The following is a 13,958-nucleotide window of genomic DNA, read 5'->3' on the forward strand; positions in this document are numbered from 1 at the left end:
AGCCTGGACCTGAAGCCCTCTTTCACCTTCGAACGCTTACGAGCAGAGACTGGGGGAGAGCCGGCGCTCCATCCTCCGCGTCCATGGCCGTCCTCCCCATCAACAAGTTCGAGGAGAAGATCGTAGAGACCGTGGAAGAGAACTCGGTGGTAGTAATTATCGGCGAGACCGGATCCGGAAAGAGCACCCAGCTCTCCCAGATCTTGCATCGCCGTGGCTACACTCGTTCCGGCGCAATCGCTGTCACCCAGCCTCGCCGTGTCGCAGCGGTCTCCGTCTCTAGGTAAAGCCCGCTGTTCGCACTATGTATCTCTCTGTCAGTTCACAGAAAGATTTTAGAGATGGAAGCTATGAACTCTCCGATTTTGGTGGATCATTACTATTTATCCTGTGTATTTTTTATCTCGTGATTATCTTATCCGTTTTATTTGCATAGGCGGGTTGCATTTGAGCTTGGTGTTCGACTTGGTGAAGAAGTTGGTTATGCAATTCGTTTTGAAGATCGAACCTCTGAAAAAACTTGCATTAAGTACGGAACAAATTGTACATGTCTTGTGATTGATTTTGTGTTTATAATTTAATATTTTATTTTATCATTCTGGTTCTTCTATGCTCAGGTACCTAACTGATGGTTGTCTTCTTCGAGAAAGTCTATCTAATCCAGAGCTCAATCAATACTCAGTTATTATTTTGGATGAAGCTCATGAACGTAGTTTGAACACGTACTGACATTTTTCTTAGTTTATAAACTTCTTTTCCTAGATTAGCAATATATTAATCTTAAGAATTAAGACGAGTATATGATTTTAGCATGTCTTTTCCTTTTCTTTTTCAGACAAATGATACCTTATACCCACCAATTTAAGGAAACAATTTTGTAAAAATTGAACTGTTAAGCTTATTAAAAAGTAAATACATCATAATTTTTAGAATGGTAAAGGGCAGCCCGGTGCACGAAGCTCCCGCTATGCGGGGTCCCAGGGAAGGATTCATTGTATGCAGCCTTATCTTGCTTTTTGTAAGAGGTTGTTTTCAGGATTCGAACCCGTTTAGGTCGCAAAGCAACAACTTTACTATTGCGCCAAGGCTCCCCTCAGAATGGTAAAAGAATAAAATATTGGCAATATGCACACTACAGTTTTAGTTAAAAAAATTGTTGATGACCTGTTAATTTCTATACTAGATGTTCTATAAAGCTGACAATCGTGAAAAACATAGTTTTTCAAATTAATGTGCCTCATTAGGATGCAACATGGACATCTCAGATAATGCTTTTGTGGATACCACACCTATAATATATTTTCATGTTAATTTTAAACAAAAACCTTTCATTTGATTGACAATTTTTTCTCTCTGAATATATTTAATCATAAAGGGGTTTTATTAGGAACAAGATTAAGCTATGTAATGAATTATTGCAAAAGTTACTAAAAGATCTTTAATTTAAGCATCAATTTGAATTAAAGGGGCTTTATTAGGAACAATACCAACGTGTGTGCCAATTGATAGGCGAACAAGAAGTTTCGCCTGTATAGACTTACATGGAGTAAATTTTTAATGTTTTGGTTTTAGTAACAGAAAAGGAATTGATAAAATAAAAAGATGGATGAACATGAAACTTTTGTAATAATTTTTGGATATCTCGAATGAGATTGATGAAGAGATCATTAATAGGATAAAAATCAGTAGTCAAAATGGAGAGGAAATTCTAGAGTACTCTTGTGTAATTCACATGTCCCTTGTGTGCTAAAAAGGAAATTTTATTAGGCAATGACACATAAAAAGAGCTAATGTAGCATACATTAGAATAGTAAATTGGATGTGTGGAATTACTAGAAATAGAATGAATGCTAAAATTCAAGAGCAATCATTGGTGCTTTTGTAGTTGCTAAAATGTAGGAAATGATGAAATTGATGAAGAGATCATTAATAGGATAAAAAACAGTGGTCAAAATGGAGAGGAAATTCTAGAGTCTTGTGTAATTCACATGCCCCTCGTGTGCTAAAAAAGAAATTTTATTAGGCAGTGATACGTATAAAGAGCTAATGTAGCAGACATTAGAATAGTAAATTGGATGTGTTAAAGATGACCAATAAATTTGATAGTTAGAATAGTTTGATGCTTGAACCCATTAGAATGGAAGGTGCAAAGGGTAAAGTGAGACCAAAGAAATTATTAGTCAATGTGATAAAAAATGATTTAATTACCATGAATATTACTAATGATACAGCTTTGGATAGAACTCCAATAGAGGAATAAGATTCATGGAGCCACCCAAAATAATTGGATATATATGGTTTGACAACTGATGAAAAATCTCTGTACTCTTTTTAAATACTAGACAGTTAACTAAAATGTCCATTACAATGTTAACAGTTTGGCAATCATAATAAACATCAAAATCTTGCCAATTCTTCTTTAAAGCTTGTTGGAGTCCCTTCTGACATCCCAAAACAAGCTATTAAAGAATGGGTTAACTTGAATAGGACAGAATCCTGCAGTTCTTTTTTAGGCCTGTCTTTAGTTGAGAATTCCAGTACCTTCATCATGTCACTTCCTCAGTGTAAAGCTAAATAAACGTTGTTAGAATTATCAGAAAGGTTACTTGGAGGTGCCAACATCCAACTAGGAGTGTCCATGTTGTGGTGGGTGTTTGAGTGCCGTGGGTATCTTGTGGATGAAATTGCTCAACATGTCTGCTAGTATTAATACTTGTGAACTTACGAAATTCCCCAGAAAGCAGTGGTTCTGCACTAAGTAGCTTTGAGGGCAATTGAGCAATTTCTATAAACTTGACCAGTATAGTTTTGTACAGACACCTAAGAAGTCAGCCAAGAGAGCTAATATCTGAAATCTTGCTTAGTTTTGTAAGGATGACCCTTTCCAACAACCATCCACCTTGATTTCATGAATCATAAAAATTGGAAATTGAGCGACAAAGCTGGATGACAATTACAAAACTACTAGTGAAAGATAAATGATCTCAAGGAAAGAATCTAAATATGGCTTGATGACATTGATATTCTGGAATCTGCGCAAAGACCACAGATGTGAAATGAGGAAGGCTAGCAATGAAAGTTAGGAGTTGGTGGAAAGCCTGCCCTTCAGTAGTTTACAAATGAAGATCTTATCTTTAGGTGTAGTAGGAAGGGACCCGACAATATCCATGTTTATCATGATTCATGAATAATCATGCTAGGAGAACAAGAAACATTTCTAACGATATTATCAGTGTTGGCTTGTTAGTTTGATCCGAGAAAATACTACAAAGTTCTTATGTATAGACAATATTACCTTATTGGCAATTGGAACTATTTCTAGTATCACATGTTTCTTTTGTAGCTTAAGCAATAACTTGATTTTTGACATAATATATGTTCTAGACCTCTCTTAGGCTCCTTAGCATACAACATGAATCTGAAAAGAAATATTGGTATTTATGACAGACTTCTGATGTTTCTGATTTCTTCCAACCTCCATTTAGTCTCAAAGGCGAGATTACATATAATGCAACCTTGTAGTGTATTAATAGCTATATGTGTGCATTAATAAATAGTGGGTCATACTTGATTTGTTTATGCTCTAATTTTGATACCAGTCAGGCTTTGAACAAACTAAAATGCACACTAGGTTGTTTATTCAGACTAGCATTTATTTGATTGGTGCAGTTCTCCATGGCATGGCTACAGTTACATTATATGATGTGCTACTGTGCAATTGTTATTTAGTGCATTATTTAGCAATTAGCACTAAAATGTGCCTTTTTTAATTGTTTGTTTTCCAATTTAGCTTATTCTCTGATAATTACACTTTTGTGCAGTGACATTTTACTGGGCTTAATGAAGCGCTTAACTAAGAGACGCACCTCAAATTTTAAAGTTCTTATCACTTCAGCTACCCTAGATGGCGTCAAAGTATCTAGATTTTTCTCTGGATGTCCTGTATTGAATGTCCCTGGGACATTATTTCCTGTGGAAAAATTTTACAGCACTGAGCGTCCTACAAATTATGTTGAATCTTGCCTGAAAACTGCTCTTGGTATGATTAAATTACTTATTCCTTAGATTGATTAAACTGCTCTTTGTATGATTACACTAGATTAAGATGACTAGGAGGATGATGACATCTCAAATGGGAGAGAATATAGGGTAACTGTGATACAATACAAATATATCTCCTTGATAGATTGCTTTATATATTGGAGTTGCTCAGAAGATTGATGAAATGTTTAGGGAGATCTTAGAGATATTAATCTAATAATATGACCTTTACACTCTTCTCTTTAGTTATATAATGTATTTTATTATTTGTGTTTATGTGTTATATTAATTATACTAGGTATTGAGTAAGATATTCTTACAAATTTTTACAATGTAGTTTTTTTGCTTATCCTTTTAACATGAACTTTATGATTCACGATTTGCAAAATTACTAAAATGATTCACGATTTGAACTTTGATTCAACAACCTTAGCTATGATTAAATTCCAAAAATTGAATTTTTCTCATACTAACTTTAGAGGAATAAATTTCTATTATAATAGATATACTGATTTAATGAGAACCATTGTACTCGTATATATAAATTCTAATAATACATCTGATGACTAAATGCTCATTATAACCTAGTAAATACATCTGGAGGGAATTTAATGGCTGGGATTGATGTTGAATGGCATGACAATGCCTAATTAAGGCATTATATATAATTATTATTATGTTTTAAGTTTTAAAAATAGGGGAGAAGGCCATTGCCTTAATAGCCGATATTCAATGCAATGGATTTGAATCATATTGATAATAAAAATGCATGTCATGTCAAGAAGTAGGAACATTCAAAGCTGAAGCAGAATGCAATAACTATGCTATGATTTGTTTATAAATTATGATTAAAATGGTAAGTAATTATAAATTCTTGAATATTGAAATTAGCATGAGTATTTGTACATGAGCCTATTTTTTATTTTTATTTTTAATTTTAGAAAGTTGAAGTTTCATCAACGAGCACGAGTACTTTAGCTCCTTTCCAAGCATACTCTGTAGCAAAGCTATGAAATGTGTGATTCCAGGAATGCATCTTCTAATTGGTAGAATATCTATTTCAGTGAAGGGCTCATACTTTAAAGTTTAACTTCAATAAATAGAAGAAATAGTAAAGGGTGGAATTCTAAATATCTATGTTTTATCTAACATTCCACTTTCTTTGTAATGGTAAGGCAATCAACAGTAATGGTTTAAAATGGCAATGATGCATAGCTCTCAAAATTGGCTGATATGGATGGTCCAAGTTGGATTCGCATATGCAAAGACTTGAGCTTTGTAAGAAGATCGATACAGTAGTTTAAAGAAGACTAGGGTTTCAAAGAAATTAGCTAGATGTGAATAAAATTTCACTAGAAAATAGATGAAGTCAATTGAAATTTACATGAATTGGGATACTTTTTGCAACCACAACCAATTCATGCTTAGAGTTGTTATTTGGTGATCTAATAGGTATAACATATAAAGTTATAATATGATTATATCAAATAAGCATGTGGTATTGTTAATATCATAATATAAAATTGATATTATTGATGTTTATGTGCTATTAATCTGATTTTTTTTTCAATTGTATTATCTTTTCTATCTAATATACTATTAATAATTATTTTTTAATTATATATAAAGTATATTCTTCTTAAGACTTTAAGCATCATTTGCAATGACTCATTTATTTATTTTATCTTTTTTAATTTTTTCCCTATTAATTTCAAGTTTATTGATCTTAATGATTTGATACAACCAACAATTTGATATTTTGACTTTCTAATCCCAATTCCTTTATTGATCTTAACGATTTGATACAACCAACAATTAGATATTTTTTGACTTTCTAATCCCAATACCTTTATTGATTTTGACAATCATGCAATGATGAACGGAATAAATATGATTAAGATCCTGAACTATTTTGATTGCTAAAGTACACTGGTTAGAACCAAACAAAAACCCAATAATTCTCATATTGCTTGGATCAACATTCATGGTCCTATAAGATTCTTTTAATGGACTTGTGAATCCATGTTGATGATTGGTTTTGTTGGACGGTCAAAGTAGCCTATCATGCTATTACAAATATTTCATGTTGGCAAGAAAAACAGCTAACTTCTTTCTTCTGGCCTAAATGTATTTACAAATTTTGTTCAAAAATTGATATTGTGGTGTACATTAATAATAAGTTTTTTGAGAAAATGTTAAAATTTTCTTCGCATTGCAATACTTTGCGGACAAATACAATTAAACAGATCTCACTTTGCTTTACTTTATTCTGTAAGATTTTTTACTATCTTGTAGGTTTTGCTGTGATATCAACCATCCATATTTCTGTTAACAGATATCCATCTGCGTGAACCACTTGGGGATGTCTTGATTTTTATGACAGGACAGGTGTGTTATTTTTGAACTAAAATTATCCCTTGTTTTGATTGGATAAAGATGCTTAACATTGACTCTGTTATCCTTATCAGATATCCGAGATAACATGCAATATCATTTATTTGGCTCATTTGTTGATGGGATTTATGCTTTAAGTTTAGGGCTTTCATTGTTTCCCATTTTATTATCATTTAATAACCTTGCAAATTTCTGACGATGTATATGCTTTTAGGATGATATTGATAAAATGGTATCCAGACTAGAAGATAGTATCCAAAAGCTTGAAGAAGGTTCCTGTGTGGATGCTATTGTCCTCCCACTTCATGGCTCTTTACCACCAGAAATGCAGGCAAAGTGTAGTTTTCTTTTAGTTTGTACATAACAGTTTCTAGAGTGTGAAATTTCATGGTAGTTTTGCATCCATTATATATATAATATTTATATAATCATATCTTATTTAAGGTGTCTCCTTCCATGGAGTTTCACAAATGCTGCTTTAGTCTCCACTGAACTTATATTCATTATTCAATACTTAATCTACTGTGTGCATGGTGTTGAATCAAACAATGAGTTTTATCTAACCTCTAAAGTAATCATTAATTCTTAAATTGATTCAGATTGGTAACAATATATGCAACTTTTTGTTTCCCAAGTAGTTGATATTTGAACCAATCAATGATGCAATATGAATTTAGGAAACTGTATTCTTGTTTTTACATTGAACATTGAGTTAATATTATTGGCAACTAAACTACTGTTTGTGGTTCTTGTATCATGCTAATTAGATGCTTGCAATTGTTAAATTAACCATTAAAATTCAATCTGCAATTTTGTATTTGGATTGAATATTTCCCAAATATGTCTTGTGTTTTGCAATCCTTTTCAATCCATTGACTGCATTTTTAAAATTTTTTTTTTTATGATTATAAGCTGGGGGCTTCCATTTTTTACTTAGAAGTGTCATTTGGTCTAGTGCTGTGTATCTGCCTGCTATTTAGTTTTCAATCAATGAAGACAGAGGTTGTATGTCATTTTCATAGAATTTTTTATATACACATGACAACAATGAATAGCAAGGTATTTACATCATGCTTTTCTACCTTTTTTTTCCTAACTGTTGGAGACAATACTACCATCTTTATTATCTTTGAAATCTTACCCATTAAAGTGACTTTCCTCATTCTTGGTTGCTTGCCCCCAATGTATTGATTTTGATCTAACCAAACTGTATTAAACTTCAAAAATTGTATCATGACTATAACTTGCGTTTAATTTTTTTGAAATAGGTTCGCGTATTCAGTCCAGCACCACCAAATTGTAGACGATTTATTGTTTCGACAAATATAGCAGAAACTTCCCTCACTGTTGATGGTGTTGTGTAAGGATGATGTATTTCATTTCTTTTGTGGTTGGCACATTTGATATTTCTTTGCTTTTGTTATTATTTCTAATGTATTGTAGCAAAGGTTGAGTATGTGCCTAACACTGACGATTATACTTATTTGAGAACAGACACTGCAGTTAGAAATATTAATGTAGTTACAGAAAATAACTTCTTTTCCACAAAATGCTACTATTTTGGAACTTACTTGCTTGATGACCTAACGAGTAATTGGAGAATTTTTTTATTTGCTTTTTCCTGACCTAGTGGGATAAGGCTTGATTGTTGTTGGTTGTTGTTTTTCCCAACCTTATCATTCTGGATTTGCATATTTGTACTCTCAAAAAGTGAATAGCTCTGTAGATCCCCTAATTGCATTAATGCCTCTTCAAAACTTTCTTCTGGTCAGCTAGAGGCTGAAATGATTAACAATTCTAGTATCAATGTTATAGATTTAGTCACATAGTGACAAGAGGTATATTTTTAGGTATAATCTCGGTTTGCAGTGTTTATTCTATTGCAGATTTAGAGGTTCTACTGTTTGGTTGACAACTATTACAGAAATAAAACACCTATGTTTGTTGATAGTTTTAGTCTTCTCATATTTTCTTCTGAAAACTTGTTGGGAAATGGTTTTTAACCAAGGGTTTTAGCTACACATTGAAGTTAACTTAAGATGGATCCTAGTAGCATAATGCTTAATGGTCTCAAGTTTTCTTTCCATATGGGAAACCCCATTGAAGTCTCTTATGCATTCATTTAAAATCATATAATGACTCTATTGTAGTAAACAGGTGAAACATATATTGTTTCTGAACTTAAAAGTTTGTGTAAATTTCTGTAGCTATATGGTTATTTAACAACAGCTTGTTGAGCTGGGAAATATAGTTGGTACAATTATTCTTGAATTGTTTTGGTGAAGTATCTTGTGCTTCTCCATCTTCACGGGTGCAGTTAGTATTTCAACTTAATCTCTGAATAGAACTAAATTGCTTAGTTCATCTACCCTTCACTTTTGTAACTTTGAGACATTGAGAGAAATTGGTAAATAGGAAACAACATGCTTGTCACTTATATCTGTCAATTTCAATTGGGTTTTTAGCTGTAGAAAAGTATGTTTTAGTCACTCTCAACTATCAAGCAACTGACAGTCATAAAAATCTAAAGTATAGTTATGGTGCCAAGATTAGTCATTGGAACTCTACGATTCTATTTATCACACTTTCAGAGTGTAATTCCACTTACCAGGAGATACCACACTTGATGACATTGTAATAATAGGTAACCAAAGACCATACTAGTAATCAATAACTCAAGATAGCAAGAGGTGTTCCACAAAATATAATTTTTTATTTTTTTTCTACAGAACATACAGTGAAACTGTGTAACATCAAAAAATCAGATGAACTGAGCAAAAAGTACAATGAATAAAGCTAAAATGGTAACAACACATCAAGGATCTTAGAATAACTCTAAATACTATCTGAAACCAACTATAACTTCAAGTTCAACCTTTGCATGCAATGCTGGGATAAGGAAAGTAGAAAGCGAGCACAAATTGCCAAGTGAATAAACAAAAAAGATGTGTAAAAAATGTGTACGAATTTAATTTTAGTTACCACATCAAGAAGATCAGTTATGAATTTCATTACATCTTTAAAGTTTCATTTGAGGACTTTAGTTTTAATATATATAAACTCTTATTTTCATTTCACTTATCACTAATTAAATTCGCCATTCTTTCTCTTTTATTTATCATCACCTTTTATCAGAATTTAATAAACTTTTAATATTATCTTTTAATCATCTCCAATGAATTTATCACTAATCAATTCATTAAGAAATGAATCACTGGAGTCAAATTCTTAGAGCTTAAATAACATCATTTGACACATAGATTAAAGCCCTTATCAGTGATATACAATGAAATAGAGCCATTGTACAAATAAATAATAATTGCAGATAGACATCATTCTACCATAATATCATGTGGGCGGTAAGTTACTTTAGTAAAAGACTAGGCTTTATTTTCTCTATTTATACTTATTGTTGTTTCACTTTAAATATTTTTACACAGTAGTTATTTCACCTTAGATTCTCATTATTTGTTTAGATTAAGACGCTAACCTATGCCATCACTATTTAAATAGTAGATTAATAGGTTGTCTCCAAACACAAAATTATAATATGAGAAAGCTATAAGTATCAACATATGAATCAACATATATCGTGGAAGGGAAAATTCACAATCTAAAGATAGGTATCGATTGATCAACTATTGACTAATTAGAGTTTCAATTTTTAACATTTGAAAAGAAACCATTCCTATGCTAATCCCATATGATCACCCAAATATGGGTAACATGAATGAATATCAATTGTTTAAACCCAAATAGGTTAGCTCTTTTAAAAATTTATTTCACTATTTTAAATGATGTTTTGATCCCTTTTTCAATGCACGAAGAAAATATAAATGAGTTGAAGGATAGATTTACCTCTTCAAATATACAACGAGTAGAGATTTAAGGATCTAAAGGAATTTGTCCATTTAATGAGTATCTACAATATAATATAGAAACACCTCAGAAAAATTTAAGATAAAAAATACAAAATCTAGAAATTAACTATAATTCATGGTTGATGAATCCAATCTTGATCCAACTAACTCGATACAACCCAAGTTACAAAATTCAACTCTCACTACTAATATTCAATCATTATTTTTCCATCCTAAACAAATAGCTTAACTTGTAACGGCAATATAATAATATAAATTGTTTACCTAGCAATGAGAGGGGTGGAGGAAGAAGAAGAAGATGGTGATTATGATGATGAAGAAGAAGAGGAAGGAGTGGGGGTGGGTGGGTGGAGAGGAAGAATAGAAGAAGTTCCAATTAAAGAACTTGTAACAATGCCATGTCTCGTATGTCTTGGGAGGTGACCAGAAACCACCCTTGCTGCCATTTCAGCATCTGCAATGTTCCCTTCATTGTTGTAACACCTCTGTGCCTCAGTGAGGAAGTCACTAAGAGGAATGGGACTGTGAAGAAATAGATCACCCCACATCTTTGTCATTTCCCATCTCGTCCTTTTGTTAGAGATGAGAAAATCTCATTGTTGTGAATGGTATTTTGAAACCTGATGATACACATGTGATTACCCATCTTGATCCATTTCGTACTCCAATTAAATGAGATGTTTTATTTATGCTGAACTACGCGGAATAGTTTTTAAATTGTAGCTTGCACTCCTTGTAGTAGAGGAGAAGAGGTTATAATGCAGAGTTGGAGATGCATCTTGCTTGATGAAGACCTATCATTAAGGTTTTAAAATTTACTAGGCGTTAGTCGAGATCCAAACCAGTGCGCTTCTAAACCACCTAAGTGGGGACTAGGCACTGTTAGGCGGATTCCACAGTATCAACATAAATTACATAATAAATCACATACTATAACTCCAACACAATAACATCAAATTTAAAATGAGTTCAAAATTATAGAACTAATAAAATATCACATATTTATTCTACTTCTTCATAATTTTCAACAACTTGTTCTTCATCGGACACAAACTCAATATCATCATTATGATCTCCTCATCTTCGGATGCAAAATCATCCTCGTGAAGTTCTCTCACTTTAGAGCTTCTTCGGGTTGTAGATTTTCATCTGCTCCACTTGCTTCATCAACCATTTACCAAGTGAGCCCGGAACCTAGCTCAACTTCATCATCTTCCCCACTATCCACAATTCAACTTTGAGCATTTGAAGCATCTTTTCAAGAAGGACATCGACATTCTTTTCTTTCTCTTTTTTGTTTGTTCAACAATCTAGCATTAAATTAGACAAATACTAGATTGTTCAACTTGTTGGCATCCAACCTATTTTTTTTCTTTGGATGATTCTTAAAAAAAAAGAGAGAGTAAATATTATAGTTAGTAACATGAATATTGTTAGAATAAGTAAAAGGGTATTTGAGTCTTTTGGTTCTATTTCGTTTCCTATATAAAGGCCTAACTCGTGGGGGTTTAACCAACATGAGATTCTAGGTTTTACTTTAAACATGGTATCAGAGCCAAGTTAAAACCCTAATTTCTTTTCTCTATCCGCGCCGTCTCTTTCTGCCGAGCCTTCCTCTCCAGCGACGCGCGCGCGTGTTCTTCTCCAGCGACGCGCGAGTTCTTCTCCAGCATCGAGCTTCTCCTGCTGGTTCGTGGACGCTGAGCTCCGCCTCGTGGACGCCCGACGCCGGCCTGCTGTTTCGTGGACGCCAGACACCCGACGCCCGACGCCCGACGCCCTTCTGTTCGCGTTTCCTCTGCTCGGGCGGCTAGGGCACAGAGGCATCCTGGTGCTCCCCTCTATCGGCTTCGTCTCCCTACCAATCGCGTTTTTCCTCTTCTCGGGCGGCTAGGGCACAGAGGCGCTCCCCTTTCTTCTTCTTCTTTCCAGCCGGCGGCACCTCTTCTTCTCTCCAGCGGCGACGTTCCCTGTTCAAGCTCAACTCTTCTGTTCGGGCGGGGAAGAATTGGTGGCGTTCCAATTCCTTCCCATCCATCAGCAAGCTTCGAAGCTTCCGCATCTCACGTTACCCTGCTGCGAGTTTTCCAGTGGCACGCCCGGTGCTGCGAATTTTCCAGTGGCACGCCCGGTGGGACACGAACCCACAGTCGCCTGATTCGAAGTCAGATTAAGGATTCATCCGATTGGGCAGAAGAAGCAAGCACAGTCCGGTCCACAGTTCTATTCATGGCTACATCTGGCGCTCCAAAACCAGATACCTCAATCTTTACCAACCATATTACTGCACCCCTTTCTTCCGAGCAGTTGGATGGTAAAAATTATATCTCCTGGGCATCTCACATTGAACTTTGGCTTGTTGGACAAGGATATGAGACACATCTCACTCAAACTGAAGAAGATATTCGAGACGCCGATCGTCCTCTGTGGAAGAAGGTTGTCGCTCAGTTGTGTTGTATTATCCGAGCCACCATCCATTCATCTCTTAGGAATGTCTTCCGTACTCACAAAACCTGCAAAGCTGTTTGGACGCAAGTTCAACAACTCTTTACAAACACCTCTCGGCGACTCTATCAAGTTTGTGAAGATCTCGCGACTATCCTCGGGACCATCAGATTAAGGATTGATGTCAAATTATCTGGGTTCGGTTTCTAGCCTTCTTTGTGACTTCAATGAACTGCTCACCTGCGGCCAATCCTGTTGAAGAGCTTGAAAATCGGAAGAAATTTTTATGTCTTTGGCTTTATACGGTGCGCTCACAGATTATTCTCATGTCATGACCAGATCCTGGCAGCCCCGAAGCTACCATGGAAAATACGGGCGACTCTTCTCCGTGTCCAGGCGAAAGTCTTGACGATGCCTTCTTCCGTTCCTATTGACTCGTCGGCTTTGGTCTCTCGACACAAGAATAGACCTCCACCTCGCAAGGGTAGCAAAGGACGCCCTTGGTGTGATCATTGCCACCGACCAGGACACACGATTGATAAATCTTGGAGTCTACATGGTCGCCCTCCTCGCGCTGCTCAGTTCATTCGGAGTTTTACTGCTCCTTCAGCTTCCACTTCATAGTTAACACCGGATTCGACTTCAACACCTTCCTATATGACTTTCTGAAATGGTTTGAGGATCGGCAGGCTTCGATTCCACTACTACCATTGCACACGGTACTTCTTTTCTGGCGTATCTCGTTCTTGAGTCCTTGGGTTCTTGATTAGGGCCACCATCATATCACGGTAATAAATCCCTTTTTCCTCTCTCACTACTTACGGTAATTTACCATGGTCACCGTGGCGATGGTTCCCAAACTCAATCCTAGGGTATTGGTATTGTTCATCCTTCTTCATCTCTTTCGATTCATAATGTTCTTTATGTTCCCGGCGCTCCTTTTAATTTATTGTCAATAAGTCAACTTACTCGATCTCTTGATTGTGTCATTTCTTTTACTAACACGTCCGTTTCCCTACAGGACCGGAGTACGGGGAGGATGATTGGCTTCGGATGTGAATCTCATGGCCTATATCGACTTCACCAACCCTCTTTTGTTGGTTCGGCGGCGGCATCTCCACTTCTTATTCATGCTCAGTTGGGACATCCAGGTCTTAATAAGTTGAAACAGTTACATCCTAGTCTTTCTCACTTAGA

At 35.1% G+C, this 13,958-nt stretch overlaps 1 protein-coding gene across 2 annotated transcripts in view; it reads left to right on the forward strand.

Moving 5' to 3' along the window:
• The window catches only part of LOC121967114 (probable pre-mRNA-splicing factor ATP-dependent RNA helicase DEAH4), a 64,475-nt gene continuing 50,517 nt past the window's right edge, over window positions 1-13,958 (forward strand). The window contains exons 1-7 of one of the 2 annotated variants that reach the window (XM_042517145.1): window positions 1-283; window positions 437-529; window positions 618-722; window positions 3,822-4,039; window positions 6,377-6,429; window positions 6,650-6,766; window positions 7,704-7,795. In XM_042517145.1, coding sequence (XP_042373079.1) covers window positions 84-283; window positions 437-529; window positions 618-722; window positions 3,822-4,039; window positions 6,377-6,429; window positions 6,650-6,766; window positions 7,704-7,795 — 878 coding nt within the window. In that variant the 5' untranslated portion in view covers window positions 1-83. The remainder of the gene's footprint in view (window positions 284-436; window positions 530-617; window positions 723-3,821; window positions 4,040-6,376; window positions 6,430-6,649; window positions 6,767-7,703; window positions 7,796-13,958) is intronic. The other variant, XM_042517146.1, reaches the window with a different exon arrangement.

The sequence above is a fragment of the Zingiber officinale genome, chromosome 3B (assembly GCF_018446385.1).
Source record: "Zingiber officinale cultivar Zhangliang chromosome 3B, Zo_v1.1, whole genome shotgun sequence".
Taxonomy (NCBI): Eukaryota; Viridiplantae; Streptophyta; class Magnoliopsida; order Zingiberales; family Zingiberaceae; genus Zingiber; species Zingiber officinale.